The 27,958-nt window shown below is 43.2% G+C and overlaps 1 protein-coding gene across 4 annotated transcripts; it reads right to left on the reverse strand.

Annotated features, from left to right (window-relative positions):
- Positions 1-3,984: 3,984 nt before the first annotated feature.
- Positions 3,985-26,956, reverse strand: LOC147623820 (Di-glucose binding protein with Leucine-rich repeat domain-containing protein). Of its 4 annotated transcripts, none has more exons than XR_015269210.1 (9): positions 26,681-26,955; positions 25,244-26,290; positions 24,990-25,140; positions 24,832-24,903; positions 24,535-24,603; positions 24,355-24,423; positions 24,174-24,251; positions 4,925-5,189; positions 3,985-4,757 (listed from the first exon to the last, which is right to left on the reverse strand). XR_015269210.1 is itself a non-coding variant. In XM_086820451.1 (9 exons), exons 1-9 carry the CDS (start codon positions 26,766-26,768, stop codon positions 4,648-4,650), a joined length of 1,893 nt encoding a protein of 630 aa, XP_086676577.1. In that variant the 5' UTR covers positions 26,769-26,956; the 3' UTR covers positions 3,985-4,647. The 4 variants fall into 4 exon arrangements, 3 of the variants coding, with proteins under 3 accessions (XP_086676577.1, XP_086676578.1, XP_086676579.1); XM_086820451.1 differs by having other exon boundaries at positions 4,925-5,133; positions 26,681-26,956; XM_086820452.1 differs by lacking the exons at positions 3,985-4,757; positions 4,925-5,189 and adding an exon at positions 5,768-5,922.
- Positions 26,957-27,958: the final 1,002 nt, after the last annotated feature.

A 27,958-nucleotide genomic window follows, 5' to 3' on the forward strand; every position in this document is an offset into this window, starting at 1 on the left:
TTTCGTTAAGGGTGTATTAATTAAATCGATGACTTAACACAATCGACTAATTAATCTAAAGTCGCCTGAGCCCTAAGTTGACAGGTGTCAACGTCAAAAAGAATTGTCAATTCTCTTACGTATCAAAGGCTTCGAAATAGAGGGAGATTTCTAAAACACAGAAAAGATGATATGGCGAGACGTAGAGATGCCTAAAGCCACTTCTTGAGTTAGAAAAGAATCTAAAGTCGCCTGAGCCCTAAGTTGGATAGAGATGTGGCGAGACGTAGAGATGCCTAAAGCCACTTCTTGAGTTAGAAAAGAATCTAAAGTCGCCCGAGCCCTAAGTTGGATAGAGCCTATATCTTATCCTACGCTCACGTAGTTTCTATCCTTGTAATCATCTGAGAGAGAGAGAGAGAGAGAGAGAGAGAGAGAGAGAGAGAGAGAGAGAATCAAGGCACGCTAGAGAAGGAGACACAACTAAAAGAACAACCATAATCGAGTTGCTTTAAAACAAAAAAGGTGATCAACGAGTGAAGCATGATCAAAGGAGTCTTCTTGTTAGAAGTAGCTGCAGAGAGCATGCAAAGAGAGGCAGTGAGGGAGGGAGGGAGGAGGGAGAGGCAGGGCGAGGTAAGGTTGTGAACGTCCGATTGAGAGAGAGAGAGGCATCGCCCCACAACCCTTCTACCTTTGCCTAAGAGATATGGTGAGGTCAAGAAAGAAATGGAACATCTGCCTTGGAGCTTGTAGATAGAGAAAAACCCTAAAAAATTTTTGAAGAGCTTGTGGGTTACACACATTTAATGATGACAAGTGTATTCCTTCAAAAGATAATTTTTTAGGATATACAAGTGGGTGATTTGTGTGTTGATGGCATTAAATGCGGCATAAAGTTTTTATTTGTATAGATATGTGCATATATATGTGTGCATGTGTATGTGTGTAAGTGTGTATGAGTGAGTATGTGTGTAAGTGTGTATGAGTGAGTATGTGTGTGTTTGCATATGATTGTGTGTGTATGTGTACATATGTCAATGTGCAACTCTCACAGACGTATATCTGTGTGTGTCTCTCTCACATGCATTTTCTCTATGCCTCTATCACGTGCACAAACATAACCCTCTCTCACACATACACGTGCACATGCACTCTCTCACACATATACATGCACATGCATTCTCTCAGTCTCTTCTCATACTCGTCTCGCATACACACTCTCTCTTCTCATAGCTTTCTCGCATACACACTCTCTCACACATAGAATCTCTCTCTCTCTCTCTCTCTCTCTCTCTCTCTCACACACACACACACACACACACCTCCTCCACACGCACATGTGTGATTGTGTTGTGTACACGTACATATGTATGTGTGTGAATGTGTTATAGTAGTATTAATATAATATTATTACATATTTACTATTTGTATATTGATTTATATATCATTATTATGTTATATTATTATATGCTTACTATATATTTTAAATTATATATCTATATTATATTATATTATATATTTATATATTACATTGTATTATTTATATTTAATTATCATATTTATATATATTATTATATATTTACTATATATATATATATAACATTATATTATAATATATTAGTATAGATTATATATATATATTTATTTAATATTCTTACTTGTTATATGCTTACATATTATTATTATTATTATATATTTATATTTTAAATATATTTTATACTTATTTATTATATATCTTTATATTTTTATATTAGATTATTTAAGTAAATTTTCTTCTCTCAATATACCCCTACACTTCTCGTCTCTCTCCCCTTATTCTTCCTCTCCCTCCCCCTCTATTCCTCTCTCTCCCCCCTTATCCCTCCTCCCCTCCCCCCTTGTCTCCCCCTATTCATCCTCTCTCTCCCCCTACACACACACACACACACACACACACACATGTATACACACATAAATGTGTATTTATAAATAAAAATATACACACACACACATGTATACACATATAATTTTTATTTAATTTATTTTTTAGTTTTATTAAAATCTTCTTTTATTCTCTCACCTCTTCCTAAAGGATTGCCCCCATCTCACTCTCTCTTCTCTCTCTCTCTCTCTCTCTATATATATATATATATATATATATATATATCACACAAACACACACACATACACTCATACACTTCTTCTCCCTTCTCACACACACACACACACACACACACATGTAAATATATATTATATATAATATAATGTTTTATTATATTTAGACACATATACCTATACATACATATATATGTGTGTATTTATAATACAAATACACTTATATATACGTACAGATACATATATAATTTTAATTAAATAAATTTTAATGGGTAAGAAGGATAGAAGGTGAGGTATGCTTACTCTCAAATAAATGCATCTTAATGAGTGGCGAGGTATGCTCACTCTCAAATAAATGCATCTTACATGTAATGTCTCTCTTTGTCTCTCTCAAATACACACACACATATACAATCACACATATTCTCTCTCTCTCTCTCTCTCTCACACACACACACACACACATAAATATACATCTACATGTGCACTAATGTAAACAGACACTTTCTTCCCCCATATATAACCTCACACATAAAAACTCTCTCTCTCTCTCTCTCTCTCTCTCTCTCTCACACACACACACACACACACATACATGTAAAAAAAATATTATATATAATATTATGTTTACACAAATACCTATACATATATGTGTGTGTGTGTATTTTTAAATATAAATAAATTTACATATAATTTAATTAATTAAATTTTAATAGGTGGAGATGCGTGGTAAAATGTACTCACTCTCAAATAAACGCATCTTACTTTTAATGTCTCTCTTTCTCTCTCTCTCTCATACACACACACGTGCACATACACATGTGCATGCACCCTCTTCCTCTCTCTGTGTCTCTCTCACACACACTCTCAAATGTTAAAACTCTCTCTCTCCCTCTCTCTCTCTCTCTCTCTCTCACACACACACACACATGCACGCAGGCATGTACACATCCGCACATGCGCTATTTAAAATGCACTCTCTCCTCCCCTCACATACACTATCACATACCTGCATATACGCTAATGCAAACGCACTCTCTCCTCCCCCCACATACACTCTTACACACAAAAATTCTCTCTCTCTCTCTCTCTCTCTCTCTCTCTCTTCCACACACACGTAAATATATATTATATATAATATTCTATTTTATTATATTTAGACACATATGCCCATACATACATATATATTTATAAATATAAATAGATTTATATATACACATAATTTTAATTCATTAAAATTGAATTTAAATTAAATTTTAATGGGTGAGAATGCATGGCTCGCTCTTAAATAAATATATCTTACATATAATGTCTTTTGTCTTTTCTTTACAATGAGAGAAAAAAAGAGTTCAAGTTTTCATAATGAAGCTCACCTTTTAAGACTTAGACTCTTATTTTTTCTCTAGGTAAGAAGAGATAGCTCTCATATCAAAAATTGAGATGAGATTTAAAAATTCAAAGTTGAAAAGGAGACAACGTGCTCTCTTCCCTCTTAACAAGAGTATAGGTTATCAAACACGAACATTAAAATGAAACCTTAAAAAATAAAAGTCAAATGTTGAATAAGCAAAGCTGATTAATGTGTCCAAGCAAAAAGATGATTTCGGTTGCCTATATTTGAGAGTATTGGATATTCACCTCACTTAAAACGACCCTATTTAATGTGTCCAAGCGAGCCAGGATACGCCTATTTGTGAGTATTAGATATTTTAGATAGGGAAAGCTCCATCTAAGTCTTTCCTTTTGCTGATAAGATATGGGATAAATAGTGCTTGACACATCAAAATATGAAAGTTCTTCGCTCCGAACTGCATACAAGCTCCGCGAAGGCAATATGTATGTACGGAGCAACCCTTTTCCAAAGGCAATAGCTAATGTATACACACAAGGTTAGAAAAAGCACAACACATTTCTGGAGTTGAGTGAATGATGGGAGAGTTGAGAGTAATTTATTGATGCCGTCGCACAAAAAGAAATGCCATGGTAACTTGTTGATAAAATGCTTGACAGGGTTGCATAATGCCCATATGGTGGATAGAAAATGTACCCCATCATAAAATTTTGTTTTATGATTCCTTATGTCTAATTGGCAAAAAAACCTGCGCAAGTGTTTGAATCTGGCCAATTTGACAGTGAAAATGGGAAGAATTGCATGGAACAGTCCAAAACCCCTCCACATAGCTGTGTGTTGAAGAATGGACACACTCAGATGGCAGTCTTCTTGACATGATTGTCTACATTGGGCATTCTGACTAAGAGCCAGCATCTTGAGTCCTTGGTGGAACCATTCACATTTACCTAGAAAAATGAGGCATCTGAGCATTTTCACTCTTACTGTCGTGTAGGACCTGAAGCCCCCTATAAATGCTTACTCAGATTTGAGGTTCCCTTAAGAAATCATCCAACACCTTCCATGTGCCCTGAAGATACTGTACATCATTATTAGGCAAGGTCCATGAAGGATTTCTAATGATGACCTACAATATGGTGTAGCTTCCAGGGATTAAAATGGCCAAACTTTTGTGGGCTAGCTCTCACAGAGAACTCGTGGTGATCTTCAATATGGTGTGGCTACAATGGATTAGAATAGCCAAACTTGTTAGAGACAGTTCTCACAAATTGTGTGTCATCTCCATCAAATCTGAGCCTAGACTTCTGCAGATGATAACGAGCGCTCTTGCCTAAAATGAAGCAAAGACCCACAGTTTATAGATGTTAATGAACCTTCTTGTTTTCAAAAGCAAAGGAAACCATTGTTCAATCTCAACTTCCTGAGGAAACCGTGGAAAATCCAGCATAAAAATGGCAAACCAAAATTCACAAGTGTCTGATTGCAAAGAACGCTTACTAGCAAGTTGATGGGGTAGACCAAAGTTGTAATCCTCTCTATTTTTCCTCTTAATGATCAGATACACAACCGAGCATAGTATTAAGACAGCAGCAGCAACTGCAAATGTGATTCCAACTTTTGCTCCTGTTGATAGATGACTACTTTCCCAAAGTATAGAACATTCAGGCAGTGAAGGAACTCCACAAAGAGCTGCATTATCTGATAGGCTGCAGGCATTTGAAACAGCATGAGTGCAAGGGGATTGTAACGGGCCTCTTTTTGCCTATGAAAAAAGTACATAAAGCACAATACATTTGAAGACTAATTTCAGAGACTAAGATAACAAGGGTGCATACTTAAGTTTCAAAATCACACTGCTCTTGCCCGTGAAGGTACAAAACTTCTCTTGACCACAGACTAGGATCAAAAGTAGTCAAATACCAAGGATGGAAATATTATCTTCACACTTTGTAGAAAACATTGAGGAAGCCAAGCATCAATGACAAAAGTTCAACTTGTTGCTAGATACATATACAGAACAAATTATCCTGGTTTGAATAGATCCCTATAAGTAATGTCTCCCCCTGTATGTCTTTCTTCCCAATTTGCCTCTCTTCCTTCACAGACCACCCTTTGTTTTGCCCATCCCTTTTTGGGGCGCCACTAGCCTCTGTGAGCTGCAGCCCATTCTCGAGGTTGTCTGCCCACAAATCACACAGCCCTACTAGTTTCCTTTCTCGTTTGCCCTCCTTTTGACTAGTGTTTTCTTTCATGGCTTGTGCTTCTTTCCATCTGTTGATTGCCTCATGTTCCTGTTTCAGCAGGACTCCATGATGGCAACCAGTCCAACTTGCCCAACTAAGGTCACCATAGATTGTCCTCTGTCACCATTGATTGTCCTCTTTCCATGGTGGACCTCCATCTCCTCTTGTCATCTATCGCTTCATTAGAAGCCATCACCCTAGTGTGCATGAGTTCAAGCAGCAGATCCACAGCCACCTTTGACCATCTGCAAGCTGCTCTACAGTACAAACAAGGTCACATCACCAACATCCAGCTCATTGGCCGCAGCTACATCAGAATTGAGTTTGTTTAGCAACAGTGTCCAGAGTCTAGTGCCACTGCCTATTTGCTTGCTAGGATTTGAGAGTAAGGTGCAGCGGAATTAACACACTAAGCGCACACAAGAGCCCTAAAACTAAAGTTCTATACTATGTACAAGAAATAGTTTACAACTAAATTCCTGAAAATTCAGGAGACATAGCTGAATGAAAACGTCAGCTACAACCCTGTGAACTCCAATACACCAGAAAGAACCCAATTAGTGACTTTTCCCAAACCCAATCTGGTGCACTCCTAGAATCTAGGGGTGTCATAGTGGTGGTTTAGTTTTAAGGACAGACATGCTACAACACGCTTGGCCCAAGGCATAGATGGAGCTGGATTTGCCTTACTCATCCAAGGAGGACAGTCCCTGTTGGATATCAATGCTCCACCCTCATATTGTATTGCCAAGGCACACACTAGCTCATGTTTGTATGGCCCCCACGTAAGGTCTCCCCAGACCACACTCAAGAATAATCTGACCTAGAACCAAAACCCTAATGAGGTTTCATAGACCTGGCATCCTACGCATCGCATGATTGCAATAGATCGTGGCGACTCACCACCCAACCACGGGTTCAGTGCTGAGGTCTAGTTACTCCGCGAGCTTGCTTGGTACTGATTGCCCCGGCCCCTAACCTAGTGTCCTATACCTGAAAAGATGCAGGGGAGAAAAGAGCTTGAGCTCTTGTATTGTCCATCTCCCAAGTGTACATCTTCCCCTTGTCTACTGAAGTAAGATGCATCAATTGCCGGTTTCTTTCGTGCACATGCTTTCTCCTCTTCACTTGGGTACTTTGCCAAAAGCTCTCTACGCATTTCAGGTGTTGTCCCTGGGCATTTGTTCACTTGTGCTTTTTCATTGTTCACATGGCATAGATGTGCTCTCACACGGTTTGCTCCTCCTGACTTCTCTTTGTTACATTGCTTGCATTTCCATCGTGTTGCACCTCCCTTAGATGAATACCTTTCTAGCCTTTCAACCTCGTCCCACCAAGTAGCATTCGAAGCCGATCGCTTTGAACCCGAGTAAGCCATGATGTCTCCAAATTCGGGCAAAAAGTTGAATAGGCTTTCAAAGTTAACCATTTCAGAGAAATGAGTCCTTTTTTTTCTTCTGTTTAATGGGGAGAGACTCTGCACTGTGCAGTGTGCAGTCCAGATTGTGATTCACCATAGGTAATTTTTAAAACACCAAAAGTTCAAAGTTCAAACAAAAGTTCAAAGTTCAAAGTTTTAAAACACCAAAAGTTCAAAGTTCAAACAAAAAAAGAGAGAGAGAAGAAAGAGAAAAGCTTCTTGCTGCCTTGCCTTTTAGATGAATGTAGTCACTGTGTGTACAGTGTACAGTGTACACTGGAAGTCTGCACAGTGCAAGGGCTGGGGGCCTGGCTGCCAGTGGCTGGGGCGACTGTACTATGTAGTACAGAATGTCAGAACAGCTGCTGTACGGGCAGGACAGTACGGGCGCTGCTGTACGGGCAGGACAGTACGGGCAGTGGACTCGTGGAGTCGTGGACAGCAACGGCGGGTACAGGCGTGAACTCCGAAAAGCGACGGGCGGCGAAAGGCGTACGGGACTGGTGCGAATTTCCGAAAAGCGCCTAGCGCAAGGCTTACGGGCTTCAATTTTTTTTAAAAAAATCCACGTCATCTACACGGAACCTGCATAAACTGGCTCTCTAAGCCAACAGTGTAGCTCAAATCTGACCTGCTGATCATGACATAAATCAGACTCCCCACAATCTTCCTGTACATAGTGGGATCCTCCAACACAACCTACATCCGCACTAAGCTTTCCATTTTGATCTAATGGCACTGAGATTGACTTACAATCAGCCATCCCATACTTGGACAACATGTCCAATGCATACTTTCTCTGTGATAGCCAAATACCCTCAGGTGTGCGAATGACCTCAATTCCTAAAAAACTTCCTTTTGTTGAGAAGACTTTTCACATGCTCAATCTCTTCCAAGTTCACCCCTAGATGATCACAATACCCTTATCACTCTTGCGCACATATAAAGAGTGATCTACATTTGTCATATGAAAACCTTTAGTGACAAGATACTCAGCAATCTTGTCATGCCATGCTCGTGGAGCTTGCTTCAGTCCATACAAGGCCTTACGAAGCTTACATACATACTCTGGGTGACCTATATCCTCAAAACCTGAAGGCTGATGCATATACACATCTTCTTGCAAGTCACCATGCAAGAACGCATTTTTGACATCCATCTGATGTAAAAACCTGCCTTTAGCTGCAGCCACCGCAATCACAACTCTCACAGTTGCCATCTTTGTCTGCGCATATCCTTTGGCTACCAATCTAGCCTTGTACCTGCTTATGCTACCATCATTGTTATATACCATCACTGTTATGTTTCACCTTATACACCCACCTACAGCCAATAGATTTCTTGCCTTCAGGCAATGGCACCAAATCCTAAGTCTCATTTCCATACAATGCATCCATCTCCTTATCCATAGCTTTCTCCCAACACACATTTCCAATAGCCTCATCAAAACATGTGGGTTCTACAACTTGCACAACTTTTGCCATATATGCATAGTGATGTGCCACATAACCATCATAAGTCAACCTCTGCACAGGATTTTTGACTCTTCCAGATCTTCGTAACTTTGCATTCATGGCTTCCATAGCCTTCTTCACACCAGGTGTCCTCATTGCTGGAATCCCAAGCTCCTCATCAAGACTCATCTCCGAGACACTAGAATCTCCATCAACAAGAGAATGCCCTACAGAAATGTCAAGCATACCAGCGCTCAACCACTTTCTCTTTGCCTTTATGTGATGTACCAACTATATTTTCAGGACTGGTATTATGACGCAGCCTGCCACTCCATGGTCTATCAACAGAACCACTAGATGAAGACTCTCCTGGTCCACTCAATGACTGTGATTGCTGACCTGCATTCTGTGCAACCACATTTCCACTTACATCAGTCCCAACAGCATCCTTTTCAACAGCATACTAGCTGCTCATATCATTAAATACAACATCCCTACTTACCCTCAATTCACCTGTAGCAGGATTATAACATCTATATCCCTTTTGCTCAAGGGAATACTGTCACGTGCACACCAGTCAGGTGTACAGTGACATGGCATCATTATGGTATCATATTAGCATCTCAGATTCATCAGGTATTTTTACCAGCATTTATCAGGTATTTTTATGCATTTATGGGGCAGCCGACTACCATTTATGGTATTTTATTAGCATATTATGGGAGACATGAACTGGCCGACTGCATCAGTGCTGGCCGACCAGCCCTCTCTCACCCATATAAATACAGGCGCCTCTCCATTCAGTAGTTCATCAGCCACTCAGTCATCAGGGGCTCATCAGTGAAGCGCATCCTCCTCAGGATCATCTGGCGTTTCAGCATAACATCATCAGCATCAGGTACATCTAACGCATCATCCTCAGCATCATCCACAGTTAACGCATCATCCTCAGCCATCATCTTCAGCAAAACGCAGCAGCATACAGTCCATATTCAGCCATCAGGTCTGCGTTTTCATCATCCCCTCAGCATTCAGCTTCTGTTCCAAAGCCTCCCTTCAGTGTTTCCTTTCCAGGAGATAAGGGAAAGAGTGGACAGCAGTTCAGCCCGCATTTCCAGCACATAGTCAGCATATTCAGCAGCATAGATCCATTTGGATCTTCATTGTAACCGCATTCATTCATTTAATATAGCTGCACTGCATTGACACATACTGGTCTATCTCTTTGTATATCTGTTTGTCTTTTAAACATCATTAAGTGCAGCTTAGTCAGACTAAGGTTGTGATTACTACGGTCAGAACCCTTCACATGTCACATTGGTATCAGAGCGTTACAGGGTAACCAGCCTTAGAGCATGTTCATTCCAGCAGTCATTCAGTCAGTCATCAGTTTTATCGCTTCCGCACAGTTAAACCCAGTTCTGAAAATTTTGCAAGCCACCCTTAGGGATTTTCCCTTAGGTCTGCATTAGTAACCCATTCATCTGCATTCTTGCACAGCATATAGGGTTGCACATGGTTTGCATAGCAGTCATCCTAGCAGTCATCTTAGTAGTCAGTCTTGCATACATGTTACCCATGAACTTTCAGGGATCCATCATCAAAGGAGCACATAAGTTTTGGCTTCAACTGGCAGCAGGGAGTTTCTCTTCCACAGAAGACGGAAGTTTGCTCCAACATTCGCCTCAGGAGGTTCAGAGCTTCAGGTACGACGGAGATGGTAGGTGAAAGGTTTCCAGGAACAGGTCAGGGGTGACTCAGGTAGTTGCCATTCAGTTCCCACAGTACATAGCGTCTTGGCTCAAGGATTTTTACTCCTGCAGACGGCCTCAGTCCCAGCAGAAGACAGAAGGGGGCAGTGGTTCGGAGGAGAAGGATCGCAGACAAGTCGAAGGTTGCCAGGTATCCACCCAGCAACAGTTTAGCAGCGGGGAATGTCACGTGCACACCAGTCAGGTGTACAGTGACATGGCATCATTATGGTATCATATTAGCATCTCAGATTCATCAGGTATTTTTACCAGCATTTATCAGGTATTTTTATGCATTTATGGGGCAGCCGACTACCGTTTATGGTATTTTATTAGCATATTATGGGAGACATGAACTGGCCGACTGCATCAGTGCTGGCCGACCAGCCCTCTCTCACCCATATAAATACAGGCGCCTCTCCATTCAGTAGTTCATCAGCCACTCAGTCATCAGGGGCTCATCAGTGAAGCGCATCCTCCTCAGGATCATCTGGTGTTTCAGCATAACATCATCAGCATCAGGTACATCTAACGCATCATCCTCAGCATCATCCACAGTTAACGCATCATCCTCAGCCATCATCTTCAGCAAAACGCAGCAGCATACAGTCCATATTCAGCCATCAGGTCTGCGTTTTCATCATCCCCTCAGCATTCAGCTTCTGTTCCAAAGCCTCCCTTCAGTGTTTCCTTTCCAGGAGATAAGGGAAAGAGTGGACAGCAGTTCAGCCCGCATTTCCAGCACATAGTCAGCATATTCAGCAGCATAGATCCATTTGGATCTTCATTGTAACCGCATTCATTCATTTAATATAGCTGCACTGCATTGACACATACTGGTCTATCTCTTTGTATATCTGTTTGTCTTTTAAACATCATTAAGTGCAGCTTAGTCAGACTAAGGTTGTGATTACTACGGTCAGAACCCTTCACATGTCACAAATACCCAATAAACACACATTTTCCTGCTTTTGGATCCAGCTTGGTACGTAACTTATCTGGCACATGCACATATGCAATACATCCAAAAACTGTCAAGTAACACAAATCAGGTTTCTTGCCAATAAACTTCTCCTCTAGCGTTACATCATGTATGGCTGCAGTAGGAGTCCTATTCATGATATAAACTGCTGTAGACACAGCCTCAGCCCAATAGCTATGTAGCATATTCTTCTCAGCCATCAATGCTCATGCTATCTCTGCAATGTGCCTGTTTTTCCGCTCAACAACTCCATTTTACTGCGGAGTGTATCTACATGTAAATTGTCTCTGAATGCCATTCTTTTGCAAGAATTCAGAGAACTCATTGGAGAAGTATTCTCCCCCTCCATCTGACCTTAGGCACTTCACGTGCTTTTCTGTTTGTTTTTCAACCATAACTCTCAAATTCTGAAAATGAGCACTTCACTCTTCTCCTTCATGAAGTATACCCACACTTTCCTCGTGTGGTCATCAATGAATATTACGTAGTACCTGCAGCCACCCATAGACATAGTCTTCGCAGGACTCCATACATATGAATGCACAACATCTAGTATATTCCTACTCACATTTCCGTCATGCGGAAATACATGTTTTGTTTGCTTTCCAAATTGACATGCTTCACAAACTTTCTCCATATCTTCAACTTTAAACTTAGGCAACCCTGTCACAATTTGTTTAGTCTGCATAGACTTCATTCTTTGCACATTGACATGCCCAATTCTTTTATGCCAAATGTCTGTATCTGCAATAACTCCTGAACCATTTGCAAACATTGCAGCACTCACTTCAAGCATATTCACATTCAATGTAAACATTTTGCCCACTCTGTTGCCTTTTGTAACCAACCTGTACTTATCTTTGAAGTCTTCTACATAACAGTCATCAGGATCAAACCGAACCTGCAAACCTTGCTCAATCATCTGGCCAACAGAAACCAGATTCTTTGTAATGTTCAAAACATGAAGTACATCTGCAAGGTACTTCACTTTACCATCTTGCATAGACAATGGCACATCTCCAACATGGGCAATCGGATGAGCAATGTCATCCCCTGTTTCAACAAAACCTGTTCTTTCAAGACTCTTCATTTCCTTGAACCACTCACCATGACTTGTCATGTGGTTCGAAGCACCTGAATCAACATACCATACATCATTCTTACATGCTGCTACATCATTTTCAGACACAGCATTAACCACATGTTGCATTACAAACAACCTCTCATTATCCTCATTATTTCTGCTAGAGGATGCATAGTTGTTTTGCTACACTTTTCCATTTCGCATGTCACTCTACTTCTTATAGCAATCTGTCTGTACATGCCCAAGCTTACCACAATAAAAATAGCCTCGTGTATCATTGTGTTGCCTTTGTTAATTACCACGACCTCATTGACTCCCCCTGCCTCTAAACTGGCCTCTTCCACCTGTATGTTGTTGTTGTGAATCTTGGGACTCCCCCCACATGCTCGCAAAGTTTGGTCACAATCAGAGCATGTTTGGATTGGTAATTAGCGCCCAGTGCGGGTTTTTCAAGTCTCCTTGGCCACGTCTACGACCTCTACCTCGTCCTCTACCTGAACTTGTGTAGAAGGCCTGCTGCTCTGAATTGTTTTTGTTTTGTGAAGACTGTTGATCTTCACCTAAGTTCTTCTCTTCAATGATCAACATTGACACCAAATCTGTGAAGTTGGGAATGTTCTCCCGAGTCTGAATAGATGTCTTAAACGCCTTGTATTGTGGCCCGAGACCATGCATACATACTTTCACCTTATCATCATCATCCACAGAAACACCAATTGATGCAAGGGATTCCACAATGCCCTTGATCTTCAAAGCATAATCATTCACGGACATATTCTTCTTCTCCACAGTATAAAGCTCATTCTTCAACTGAATCTTTCGTGTCTTTGTGTTGGTTTCATACAGCTTCACCAAGATGTCTCATGCCTCCTTAGGTGACTTGGCATCCTGTATATGTCCAATCATAGTGCCCTGTATATTGATAGAGAGCCAATACATGACTTTCCTTGCTCCTTGATTCCAATCCTTGAACTCTTTTATATCTGCAGTAGTCGGATTAATCTCCAGTATCTCTGGTGCCTCCTCATGTTCACCTTCAATGTAGTCCTAGTAACCTTTTTCCATCAGGAAATTGGTCAATCTAAACCTCAAAGCATGGAAGTTATTCTTGTCAAGCTTCTCTGCAACAATCTGGTTTATTCCATCATTTGACATCTTTTTTACAACACAAATTTACCACCAACAGCACTCTTACTTGACCTGCACACACTGTTGTATTCTCTGCAGCGGTACTATACTACACCCAAACTGTTACAACCAGTGACCTTACTTTGCATACATACACCCAATGGCAACTTTGAGACCCCTTTGCAGCGCACATAGTGTCTGCACAACCAATCACCCTTCCTGTAGTTCCAAAAACAGAGTTCTGCAGAGAATCAAAACTTACCTGCAGTTCTTGTGAACGCATGCGAACTAAAAAACGGAGGTTTCGACGCGCCTGAAATGCGTTTTTGGCCCGAAAATTTCGTCCAACGGACAATATAGTTGCCCTGTAGAGCTTTGCTCCCGCGAAGAAAGCTCCTCAATTGGAGTTCGTTTGCCGGTGCCTCCCGAAGAGCTCCCAACAAGGGTGTAGTAGCCAACACAAAGGAGGAAGAGTATATGAAGCTCTTACCCTCGTACCGCTTCCTGTGCTTCTCTTGCTTGCCACTCAGCCCTTAGCATGAGCCAAGCTCTGATACCATGAAAAGATGCAGGGGAGAAGAGAGCTTGAGCTCTTACAAGCGCACACACTCACACAAACCCTAGAAGAGAGCACACAAGGTGAGGCTGAAAATTCTTCTTCTTCTTCACACAACAAAAGAGATCTACAAAAAAGATAAAGTGACTAACACACATAATAGAGTATATACAAGCGGTCCATAATGTGCACGCTAAGAGGAGTGAGTAGATGTGGACTAGTCGGTGTAGTCCAGCTGTAGAATCTCTAGTGAGATATGTCAGTGCCAACTACCAAATCCGCCTGTGATATAAATGTCGACCGGTCATGCAGGCGCCTCGTGAGTGTCAGCTCATGTTGAGCTTGACATCTCAACAGTACCACTACACCGAACCACCCACCTTGCAACTCCATGGCCATGAGATCTTGCATACTTCCTTGGTAGCTCCAAGCCACCGCATGACTACTTGACCTCTTGTGTCTAACAAGTCACCCCAAGGTCACTTATATAGTAATAACCCGGCTATTATTGGCCCTTGCTTTATTTATAAGCTTTTGGCCATCATTAGATCTAGGCTATTAATTATAAGCTTTTAGCCAATCTAGATGTCTTTTTGCTAGCGCCCTTAGCCCACGTGTGAACCCTCCAGGTCCCCATGTCCTAGCTAAGCACTTAACCCTTGTCCTAGATTAATCCTAACCCTAATCTTGGTTAGCACACACCCCTAGCCCTAATCCTAGGCTTGTAAGGACGTAACATACTCCACCCCTTTTACTCAATTCACGTCCTCACGGATGCATAAGGAGACAAATCTCTGTAAGTGAATCCCTAGATTTGAACATCCGTCCATAGCATCTTCTCAAGTCTACTGCCTCTTACCTAGGCCAATGTAAGACTTCTCTTGTAAACCCTGCTACAAAGATCCAATTGCTTACCATCAAAAGTACCTCCTGCATGGGGGCAAAACGGCATGTCTATAGAAGGGCCAGAATAGTAGCACGGCTTGCGTAGAGCTGAAACCCAATAGAACATCAGTCTTCAAGTGCAATAAGCTCTACCTTAACAACCCTAGCACAAGCCCATAGCACAACGCAACTGTCATACCAAATGACATCCTACATTAGTTGTTGGCAAACACTAGTCCACTTAATGCACAAACAAGTCCTAATGCCATGTACTTCCAGTACAATATTCCAACCACAAGACCTCCCTTGTCCAACCCTCATCTAAGCTTGAACGATGATTGTGTTTTCACATATAACCGGTAGATACTCACCTCTACTTTAGAGCAAGCATAAGACTCCCCATCAACTTTGTGTATGTCCCATGTCCTCGGACAGCCTGAAGACAACATATGGCTTCCAACTACTTTTCACCCCACCAAATTGGAATGAACTTAAGGTTACCAAAGTTCCACGTAATCCCATTAATAGAGATCTTAAAGGACAATGGTTATAACATATTCCACCCCTAACATGTTCACGGGTTACACCACATCAAACATGTGGAAAATCCATATGACTCCAAAGTCCTCAAATCATAATAACCCCATGGAATTACGTCCACCCCGGAGTATCAAACGGTCCAACCGTCAACTAGTCTAGACATTCAGTCTAAGATCAAGAAGTTCCAAACTTCTCCTCTCTCTCATGTACGATTCCGAGGCTGCCTCACGCATCAATATGCATCAATATCATTTGGCCATCATGAGAGAGTGTGTAATGAATCATAAAACAAACTTGTCACCCTACGAGTGATATGCCACTGCTCAGAAAACCAAGAAAGACCCTTGTTGTCACGCACAGACTAGTACTGCTCCTCACAGTTACCAGAGGATGGCATAAAGTGTCCCAAAAAAGAAACCCGCAAAGCCTCGGGAGATCCTACATGGGAATATACTCTGGCGTCCCATACCACCACAGCACACCCCACATAAAACCCCCGTCAAGAATGATCATAGGTGGAATGGCCAACTTTCCCTCCTACAAACCAACCTTGGAGCAATTGAACTTCCCTTTGAATACTAAGATCAAACCTTAGGTCAACTTGAGGGTCAATCCAAAACCATGCAAAGTCAAGGATTTAAAGATACCACAATGTTCAAACCCCAATCTGTGTCCCTAGCTCCTGCAATTAGCTCCACTCGCTATCTATAAGCCATCCGGAAACCTCGGCCTAGGTATCCTAGATTATGACCATCACCACAAGATTGCCTAACTCGGCATCTCATCATGGGTTAAGTCAACACCTGACATGTAAGCCCAACGGGGCGTGCCATGACAAACTCAACCACATATCCAAAAGATAATGATAGAGAGAGAGAGAGAGAGAGAGAGAGAGAGAGAGAGAAAAGAATAGGAATCTTGCACAATATACCACACTGAGTGGGGAACAGGCCCCATCCCCTTCCAGGAATTGATTCAGGCACAATCCACGGGCACGCTTGCCAGGATCAATACAATCAATGAATACAAAACAAATAGATATGCCAATGTAGGATATCCAAGTCGATGTCGATGTCAAGGCACAAGATCTCTGATGCCAAGCACACCACGGGGATGACCCACAAGTATCCCTCACCGGGCTAATACCAAATCTAATGAATCCAAATCCAAATCCAAATCCAAGTCCAAGTTCATATCCAAGTCGAAGTCCAAGCCCAAGTTCATATCCAAGTCCAAGTCTCACTCGGTCATCCCATGAGTAATCTCCACAACTCCTAAGCCTTGTTGATGAAGGAAACCATGGAAAAGCTCTTTCTAGCAAGAAAATTGATATAAACCCTGTTTTTAATGGTTTTCGGACGATAAAATCTCCAAAAAAGAATTTTTAGGGTTTTTGGAGCAGTTTTAAGGGTTTCTAAAATTTTTAGGGTTTTCTGGAATTTCAGTCCGTACATGTCCATAGAGTTCCGTACAGCCGTACGGATCCATACAGTCGTACGGAAAGATGATGACATGGCAGTGCATTTGATGGGGTACTCTTAATCAGGCAGCGATGAAAAATTCCATAATTTGGTTCATGATCAAGTAGATAATGATGGAGAAGATGATCTCCATGCTTCAATGAAGATGGCAACGCGATGAAGAGGTTCTTCTTTAACTTGATGCTCAAGAGAGGCTCATGCTTCTTTTATACTTGGGAAAGCCTTGCTTTTTGCCAAAAAGTGATGCTTTTGCCTTTTACTTTGCTTTTGGTCTTTTTAATACTAAAATACTACTCAACTTTAGTCAAAAGTTCTTGTTTTGCTTTTCTAGCTTCAAGGCCTTGCTTTTTGGCCCTTGGGTTGCTTTTAAAAAAAGCGGCTTTTAGCTTTTTGATCTAGCTCAGTCTCCTCTTTCCAATGGTGCCCTTGGCTCGCGGTCAACCCTACTTGACTTTTTGCTTTTTGACCAAGAATGGTGCTTTTTCTTAATCAAACCTTATGGACCCTATCCCCATGTCTTCTTCCACCTGTCTGGCGTCCATGTTGGAGGTGGCAATTCTCATAGCTACTCTCGGGTTATCGCATGACTGGAAGTTCCGGTGGATTATCCCATATGCAAGAGCATGGGGAGTTGAAGAGCCATAATAGGGTGTGGTGCATAGTTGCCGGGCGTTTCATGAAACGTGTTTCATAAACGTTTTCCAGAAGTTTCAAAAACTTTTCATACAGGACTCAAAATTTATATACGTACAAGCTAAAACTAAAGAATCTGGGTGACCCAGTTACAGTGGGCACCCAACTGAGTCACTGACCAATTGGCATAAATAAATTGGCAACATCAAGAATCAAGATCTGGATTTCATCATCAATAATGGCAACTACTCAATAATGGCACTCAAAGTAATCACAAAAAGTTTGAATCCTGAGCTAATACAAAAAAAGTAAACTGAAGTCTGAAATACACAAAGTAAAGCATGCTGAAGCCTGAAAGATGCAATCATGCATGAATGATGACAAATAGTAAACTAGAGGAGCTTGATAGCCCCAAAGACTAGAGTCCTCAATATGGAGTGTGGGCACTGCCAACTTGGCACTCAATCGTCAACATCCTCGATGTCCTCATCAGTACTCTCCTCGGTAGACTCAATGTCACCCTCAGAAGAGGATGATACCGGCTCAACTGCCGCACTCGTCTCAGCTGCTGCACTAGTACTAGCACCTCTTGATAATGCTAATGTAGATACTCGTGTGCCATGAGCAAGTGCCATCAACCCCTCATACAACATAGCATATATGTCGCGCTCCTCGTGAGGAATCTCTGGGACATCTTTCATCTTCTCAATGTCGATTTTATCGACATTGACCTGACGAGGCTCTATCGGATTGCCCGACTGCTCAATTAGGCGGAGATTGCAATGGCAATACACCAACCGCTCCAACTGAACAGTAGACAACCTGATCCTCTTCTTTGTATGGAAGAGGGCCCATGTGCTCCAGTTCCTCTCAGCAGGACCCGAACTGCAATCCTGTGAGAGGACTTGAATGGCGAGGCATTTCTGCCATTAAAGTACAGAAACTTTGTAAGTACAGGCCCCAGGGTACTAAAGTCCAAGTATAATCATCATTGATCAATGTATTATGTAAATAACAGACTTGTCTTTTAGAGTTGTACTCACCAAGTGAGGGCTACTGATCCCATACTTCTCCCACCATGAGACTGGCTGAAGCTATGTCTCTCGCATGCATGCAGTCTCATGCATGCAGTCTATCTACCAAATGCGTGGCTGGCATTCCGATACACTAGCCGCTCATCCTCCAAGCGTCTCATGAGCTCCACGTCTCCTCTTGTCTATTTCTGAATGTAATCTTGCCATCCATCTTCCAACTCTTCATTAATATACTGGGCCAGAGAGGGTGCAATATGTGGGCAACCGCGTGGATTGCTCTATGGAACCAATCCCACCGGTCATTCCAAACCCGTCGAATGTCCTCAACCCTGAAAATTAGCCATGAATGATCAAAGCTATTAGCTCACTCCTACACGCTACGATAGATCATAGTACGATACAACTTACAAGTTACAACAAGAAGGCAACTAGATGGAAGTTCAGTACCTCTCATCTGTCAAGAGAGTGCATCAGTTAAGAGCCTCTCCAATCTGGTCCATGAACTCGTACAAGAGTCCAAGAGTGCTGCCCTCCATGTCAGTGATGCGAAGAACACTATAGAATGGTTGAAGAGCTCTCAATAAAGCCTCTGCCTCCTTCCACCAATCTTCTTGCATCACTGTGCGTGCAAAAGCAACTGCCTTCGGGTGCTCATTGTCCTCCCAGCTCATCCACTCTCGACTAACCACCACTGTGCGCATGCGTCCTTGTCGGACTCTCACTACCCTCTCAACCACAATGAACATATATGCAAACCTCGTTTGTGAGGGCTTCAAAAGCTCAAGGTCACTATTGGCACGAAACATTGCCAAGACCTTGGGCCTCTTGGTAACAAACTTCACCAAGCTACGCGCAGTGTCAAAGATGTCAGCAATCCACCTAATCTTGGCAAGATCTTCAATGAGCAAGTCTAGGCCATGGGATGCACATGAAGTCCATACAATCTATGGAAACTCATCCTCTAGCATCCGTCCCATAGAGGCACAGTTGCTACCATTATCTGTGACCACTTGCACTATGTTTTGTGGGCCTATCTCCATGATAGCCTCGCGGAGGTGTGACCATATAAATGCTCCTGTCACCACTGTCCCAGGCATAGATGCATCAATGGCACGCAAAAACATAGTGCCCTTGCAAGAGGACACCAAAATATTGTACACATTCCTCTTGCGTATATCTGACCACCCGTCACATAACAATGTGCAACCATACTTGCTCCAAGTGGCTTTTAATGGCTCCATCTCCACCTCCACTGCTTGTTGCTCTCTTCTGAGCTCTTTAGTGCACAAGGTCTCATAGGAGGATCCCTCCCACTCACATCCAATGCGGCTGATTGCCCTCATGGCCTTTTTCCATCGTGGTGTGCGCACAATGTGAAAAGACAAAGCACATTGGATGAAAAGCCTAGTGAGTTCCCTAGTTGCATCTTTAATTGCCTGCTTTTGCATGCTTGCTTGAATGCTTGCTCTCTTTAGAGAGGCTTTGGGTGCTGCGGGCAAAGGGGTTCGTGTTGCCGTGGGAGTGGAACTGCTAGCACCCCCAAATCTTGCTTGGCTCTGTGCATTTTCCTCTGAACCCAACCGTGTTCTCTTTGATGCCTCACATGTATCTGTCAAAAGTGCGTAGCGGAAAGCGTGAGACAGGCACAGAGAGAAAGAAAACAAATCTTCATAATGATGAAGAAGCAATGATAAAATCAGCCCTGTGCAAGGGGTGGTCCCCGTAGGTGTGGGCATGATGAACTACTCCCCTGAGGGAGGACTCGGGCCTGGAAGCCCCTGTCAGGGTGAGTACAAATGAGGAGGAGGCAAGCCTTATATAGCCCCAAGATAAGCTGGCCGACTTGCTCCAGAAAAGTCTCACGACTGGACAAAAATAAACATGTGATAATGGGTGGCCAACCCTACAACCAAGGGCCTAAACATGAGGAAAAAATAAGGTGCTGCCCGGGATAAATCTGGGCACCCCTAATACACAACTTGGGCACACTACCAGGAGATGAATAATGCTAACACCCCCTCTCAGATCCTGGGAGAGAAACCGGTCCAAGGAGCTGGAAAAGGAAACCTCCAAAGCAAGTCGAAAAGTCGATCTGCTCCCACCTCTGCCACTTACTCCAAGAAACTACTCCCGATCCAGAAGGCCAACAAAATCCAAAGAATGAACCACCAGATGTCCATATCTCCAACCCAATCTATATCACACCTGTCAGCATGCACCAATGCCTTCACATGGAATGAAACGTGTTTCATTGCAACACTGGTGTGGTGGCACCTTATCATAGATATCTCCTCTGGCCGGGTTTTTGGGAGGAAGCAACAGCTAGGAGATGGAAGCCCAGCCACCGACGTTGCTCAGTTAGGGTGGTGTGCGTGCTGCTGCGTGACTTTGACATAGTATCAGAGCTCGGCCTGTGTGGTCCTGGGCAGTCCTAACCTCTGTTTGATCGAGGTGCTCGAATTGAAGGAGGGTGTTGGAGGTGGTAATTCTCGTAGCCACTCTCGGGTTATCGCATGACTGGAAGTTGTGGTGGATTATCCCATATGCAAGAGCATGGGAAGTCGAAGAGCCATATATAGGGTGTGGTGGCACCTTGTCATAGATATCTCCTCCCGCCGGGTTTTTGGGGGAGAGCAATGGCTAGGAGATGAGAGCCTAGCCACCGACGTTGCTCAGTGCCATAGGGTGGTGTGTGTGCTGCTGCTGTGTGACTTTGACAGTCTGGGCATGGGTTTCATCATGTGAAATAGAGCTAGGAGGGCCAATTAGTTACATAACAAAACTGCCTGCCATCTGCAACCCAATGGCTATCCGGATAACACCAAGGGTTAATGGTAAAACTAGGTATGACCTCTGCATTGTTTTAAAAAGAACTATCCACTCATGTGAAAGAGTAAGAGCATGCAACAAAACTAGATTCCATCATGATTCGGCAAAGACCTCAAAAAATAAAAAATTGTTAATTAGGGGTTGTACAAAAAAGTATGTGAAAAAAAGCGTTACGACTTACGGTCTGTAAAGTCATTCCCAAACCCACCAATGTGTGTGCATCCCACTTAGCTAAAGCCTCCTGACACCACTTGACAACCCCACGGTCATCGGTTGACGAAGGCATGGAGCACAACCTTGGGCCTGACGCTATCCTCCCTCTAGGGATCTTGGATAACACACTCATGTTTATCTTCCAGCCTTACTACTGGTGGCAGGTAGAATTTGAGCCATCTCAGTGGCTTCACTTGCTCAAAGTCATCATCGACGACTCCACATCGTTTTACTGCCGGCGGATGACTTCACGGAATTGCTGCCCACTGACTCCATATAGCTCTGGTGCACACGAAATCGTGCATGCTAACTTGGAGAAAAGCAATCGCAAAAAGGTAATGGGTTATGGGTTGGAAAGAAGTGTGAGGTTAGGAGAAAAGCTTGTGCTTAAGTAAAGTTTGTAGCTTTAGGAGATCAAGAGCTTCGAGATGGCGTATGTAGATTTTGCACAACATGTATGTATGTGCCATGTGCAAGACGTGTGCATGCTAATTCCTAGGGCTATTTCCTAAAGGGGCAACAGATAAAGAACATGATTAGAACCAGTTCCAGGAGCTTGTGTTGCTTGTATGGGCAGGGAAGCCTTGTGGAGAGAACCAGGTGGCTGTCGGCCAGCGCATGAAGGGATCTATCTCCTGTCGCCTGCAGCAGGTGGACATGGATTTGTCCAAGACCTGGCCGACAACAGGTCGGCCAATCCATAGGGACTCTCAAGGCCTATATAAGGCATAGTTTGCTCATTGGTTAGATCATTCAACCCCCCAAGGGCCGAGTCACTAGATGTAGGACTTTTGATGAGTCAAGAACCCTTTTGATGCTGGCCAAGACTTGTACACTGTACACCTTTTTGTACTATATGAACATACTGAAATTTAGCTCTCTCTCTCTCCTCTCTCCATCTCTCTTGCTAGCATTTTGCATCAGGTTGTTCCAGGATGGTGTTTAGGGATGAAAGAAGACTCCCATAGCTTCCGCATGTGACAGTACCAGCCAATGAGAAGGAAGACGCTGAATTCATAAGGGAACGAGTTTAAAAAAGTACACATGCTTTAGTTTTGTGCTTTTTAAAAGCTGAAGCTTAAAAATAAGACCCCTCCGCTTGAGCACAAAAATAAGCTCACTTATGCTTTTTTTTTCTCACGCTAATTCCTATTTAACATCCATGCCTCTTTTAGCTTTCCTTCTCCCACACGGCCCCCTACATCTCTATGTGCGCATCCAACCTGTATGGTCTCTCCTTTGCTCACTATCCTCCTGCATGACTGCCCAGCTCAGATGTGTGCACCATCCAGCCATCTATCCAGCCTTGCACATCTGTTCACACTGCTGCCTGTTGGGTTGCGCTGCTGCTTTTTTTTTTTGCGTGTTGCAGCATGGCTGCCCGGCACTATGCGTGACCTGAATGGGCCTTCTTGGTTGCGCCCCATAACAGGCTGGCCTGTACCTGGCCGTACAACAGACCCACCTGGCTGCCCCATGGCTGGCCTGTGCACATGCCTTGGCTGGGGCGGCTTAGCCCTCCTCTAGGCTGGCCTTTCATGGTCACTTATGTAGTAATAATCCGGCTATTATTGGCCCTTGCTTTATTTATTAGTTTTCCTCTTTATTTATAAGCTTCTAGCCATTATTTGCCCTAGGCTATTACTTATAAGCTTTTAGCCAATCTAGACCTCTTTTTGCTAGCACCCTTAGCCCACATGTGAACCCTCTAGGTCCCCAAGCCCTAGCTAAGCCAAAAAACTGATCCGAGATTAATCATAACCCTATTCCTGGCTTAGCACATGCCTCTAGCCAACAGCAGTAGCAGAAATGGATAAGCTGCAGTGGTAAAGAGCAGGGATGTACTTGAAGCTGGATTTTAAAGACACTAGTACTGATTCAAACTGGCTGCAGCTACATGTGTGAAAGAAGTACAAGACTAGGTGTCACAACCCAGCTGTCCAATCAGTTGTAAATCCGTGGCCAGCTCGTTGATTGGCTTTACTTACACGGCTGGAAAAAGGCAGTCCCTTCGCCTATGTCGTATGTAAAGTCTTGAGCCATTTAAAAGGGCCCCTAATACTTTGTACCTGCTGTTAAAAGAGATTCCTAAAAATTTAGCCATCCTCTCCTATGGCCTGAGGTAGACCAGTCATGAACACACTTGTTAGAAAATGCACAACAGAGTTACACCCATTTAAATGCAATGCGTCCCACAAATTCATATTGAGCTCAGCCTGACAAAAGATTCTGGATTCCAATACCACAGACAGATGGTTAAACAATGGTGCTGAGCATTATATTCTAAGTTCATGATCAGTCTGCAAATCTTACAAGCCATTGCATAAACAATGCACATGACAATCACTAGAAATAATGCCTTTATGGTGCATACTGCCTACGTAAGAAACGTCAGCTTACAAACAAGATCACACAAGACAGCTTGCCCATTTTTGTGCATACAGACATCCACACATAAATGCTTCACTTTAATTTGCTGTGCACAAAATTGACTTTGGGTTTAATAACAATACTTGACATAGCCACCAGTAACACCAATGGAATAGAGAGCTTCTGGCACTTGTCCTTCCAGCTGATTGCCATTCAGTAGACTGTAAAAGTATCCAAGACACTACGAAAGTGATTAATATTTGATCAGAAAAGCATGTCTATGTTTCAAGAACAGCCCACAAAAACTGAAGAGGTTGCACTTACACAGTTCTGAGCTTAGAAGAACTCAGACTTGTAGGGATGCTACCAGAAAGTTGGTTGAATGACAAATCCCTAGACACATACAAGTAACAAACCAACCAATAAGCAATGTGATGTAAAAGGTTCAGCATGCTTCACATACAGATATACTTGTGTGCAGAAACAAGTGTGTTTCATCCTTACACTACTCTGAGAAGATTCCCACCGAGTCCTTGAGGAATGGTTCCTTTGATAATATTATTGCTCAAGTTCCTGCAAAAAAGTGATGTCCAAGAAGGTAAACGTAATATATTGCTTGCAAATCCTGAAGCTGGTCACTCCATTGTACTTAAAAAGGGAGCTTATGTGAGTGCATGTATGTGGTGATGTGTGGCTACTCCAGGACAGTTCAGCAGCTTTTGATAAGAATAGCAACCAACCATACAACTACACGGGCTTGTAGAAAATTGACAAAAAACTAGGTTGATGAACACCACTCACAAAGTTAAAAGTTGTGTCAATCCTGTAATCTCAACACCAATAGATCCTTGCAGACCTTGATTTGAAAGATCTCTGATCACAAAAAAGAGAGCAATTCATTGAGGACACAATTCTTGACAAATTGACTTGAAGCATCGAACATATTCATGAATACTCACAAATGAGTAATAATTAGAATCTGATTATCTGATCCAAGATTGCAAGTGACTCCTTCCCAAGCATCCCAGTTTGATGGTGCACATGGATCACCATTCCATCCCATTCTTTCTGGAACTTGCAACGATTTCTTCAATGCCCGCATTGCTATCACTGTACCGCAAAACAAGAGTAGTTCATGAAACTAAAAATAAGGTTCTTGGAGTACATTGACCTAGAAAAAATCCTGAAGTACAAGCTACTGTGTGCAACATACCATCGCTTGGATCTGTGGACACGTCCCTCTGAAGCAAAGCATAATTCTCAAGTCCACAAATCAGTGGAACTCCAACTCGTGGCACCAGCTTGATGCTCAGAGTGGCATTGGTTAAGTTTCTAGCCGTGAACTTCAGATCATAGGCTGAAAACTTGCCTGCTGCTTCTAAAATGTCCACATTGGGAAAAACAACTTTGTCATTTATCTGAATGTCAAACACTCTTTCTTTAGCAGCTGAAACTTTTGGATCAATCTCTGCGAAATGAAACCACAGCATGTAGTCTAGCTTGGGATCAATGGGCAAAAGATATTCCAAGCTGTCCTGGTAACTGAGTGTATGTGCCTTCTGGTAAAGATGGCTTGGGAAGTAATCAGGAGCCTGATTAGCGTTCTTAATAGCCTGATTAGTAGTCAACACAAGTTTGCTTGCTGAGCTATGGCTGTAATCAGTGTCTGCATCCCATGCTCTGCCTGCAAGATCTGTGTCATTGCTGATGCCAGCACCAAAGGAGTCGTTTCCGCCTGTGAAACGGCCATAATTCACAAGCAGAACTTTCTGATTTAGGGTTCCATTATAGCAATTAGGATCCACTTGAACTATTTCAAGGGCACCGATGACAGGTGCATCTGTTCCAATGCTGTAGAAGCAAACAGTGCCATCGTCATCTTCAATAGAAGCAAAAAGATCAGAATAAGCTCCATACTTAATGTTGTCATCTGTCCATGCTTCTGGCCCCCAGCTGAACACAACAGTGCCTTCGACTGAAACATCAAAGCTTGGGGCATGGCTCTTGTTGTCGTAGTTGTCGTACACAAAAAACATCCGGATGTAGTAAAGGCCGTTCGGCAGATCGACGACATAGCAATTCTTTTTGCCTCCCGTTATGGGGAACGAACGGAGCGTTTTCTCCTGGACGGACGTGAACTTTTGCGGGTCCGGCAGTACGGCCGGGATGCCGCCCGTGAAGAAGCGGTCGGCAATCCAGCTCTGATTGAACTCGTTGGTGAAGCTGGAAGAACCGCCGCAATCTATTCGGATGATGTAATCTGGAAGAAGCAACGCGGGAGATCTCAGTTATGCAGAACTCCGGCTGGGACGGAGATCAACGGAATTCCCATCCAAAATCCGACAGGAATAGACGGAAATAGCCACAGATCAGACAACAAAACCCGACGGAAATGGAAACAGAAACGGCAAAGGCACCACAATTGTAAGGAAACACAACGGCGGAGATCGCAACAGAACACAACGGAAATTGCGGAATCGTACAAGAAACGACGGAAGTCGCAGTAGAAACCGACGGAAGTCACAGTAGAGCGACAAAAAATTGCAGTTTGCTTTCTGTGAAAGCCAACCGCGAATCTGAATTCTCCGTCTTCAGTGCAAGCATATACACACACACACACACACACACACAAAAAGAGTAAAGTGCATACTGTATGGAGTAGCTGCCAGGTCTTGCGCCGAAGAGAAGCTCGCCATAGCCAGAAGCGCGAACCAACAAAACAGCCACATTGCGGCCATGAACGTTACTCTGTGCAGAAAAGGATGAAAGAAAACGCCTAGGGTTTCGGCTTCCTTGCTTGCAATGGGGAGCTTGGATCTGTCTGTTCCTTCACGGGGGGAGAGAGGCCGACGGGCAGGCCGGCACGTCACTCGGGGGCCGCCGGCCGGCAGGGCCTGGTGGTAAAATTGTGTTTACAACATAGGGCGGGTTCACATTGGAGCGGCGGAAAACATACTCTCAAACACACTTTTCCAGGTGGAACTCTTACAAAATGCACACTTCCGCCGTCCAAGTGTTCACATAGGGAGGGGGAAGTAAAAAGGAGCCTGACTTCTTCCGCCGCCCACTGTGAACACTGGGGGGCGGCGGAAGAAAGAGTAAACACCATACCAAAAACCATAGAACAAAGCTATATTATGTCCACAAAGCATAGTGTAACTACAAAAATAAAGAAGCCACACTACAAACCACAATAAGCCAGACAAAAGACTTGTATTACAAAGGCTTAATCGGAGTTGGTAGGTGAGTCCAGCTCCTCTAAAGCCACCCTTCCAAAAACTTGTAGGACATTCATCCTTGCTTGCTCTCTATACATTGTTCGGGCAAGACTATCTCGCCGCTCCGAGCCAACTCCAAGGTCACTCGCACCCCCTTCATTGCCTCCTTGAGCGCGCTCCATTGCATCCTCTATGTCAACTTCACGTATTGCTTGAAGCTCCCTCATGGAGGTAGCTATTGCTCTTCGATCCTCTTCTACACGTCCAGAGCATGCTGACAATTCTGCTTCCGCCTCACGTACCCACTCCATATCAAAAGACTCTCCATGTTGGATACAAATGTTGTGTAGCACAAGACAAGCCGCAACAAGATCTGGGACATGACGTAGATTCATGTCACATCTTTTTAGCAAGATGTGAAACCTTGCCTTGAGCATACCAAACGCTCTCTCAACTGGCATCCTTGTGCTCGATTGAATGAAATTCCAATGGTACTTTAGACGTGTCAACCCTTCCTTGCATCCTTTGAAAGGCACTAACATGTATGGCCGTGCGGGGTAAGCACAGTCGCCAACCAAACAATAGTTTCCCAGCTCGCCCCTTGCACATGCTTGCCCTATATCACTTCTGGAGAAGTTCAAGGAGTCATGCGCTGATCCAGCCCAACCGACATCATAATTCCATACTGAGCAATTGGTGGCTTCTACTGT

This window comes from Cibotium barometz, chromosome 26 (genome assembly GCF_041138505.1).
Source record: "Cibotium barometz isolate CiBa-2024 chromosome 26, ASM4113850v1, whole genome shotgun sequence".
NCBI lineage: Eukaryota > Viridiplantae > Streptophyta > Polypodiopsida > Cyatheales > Cibotiaceae > Cibotium > Cibotium barometz.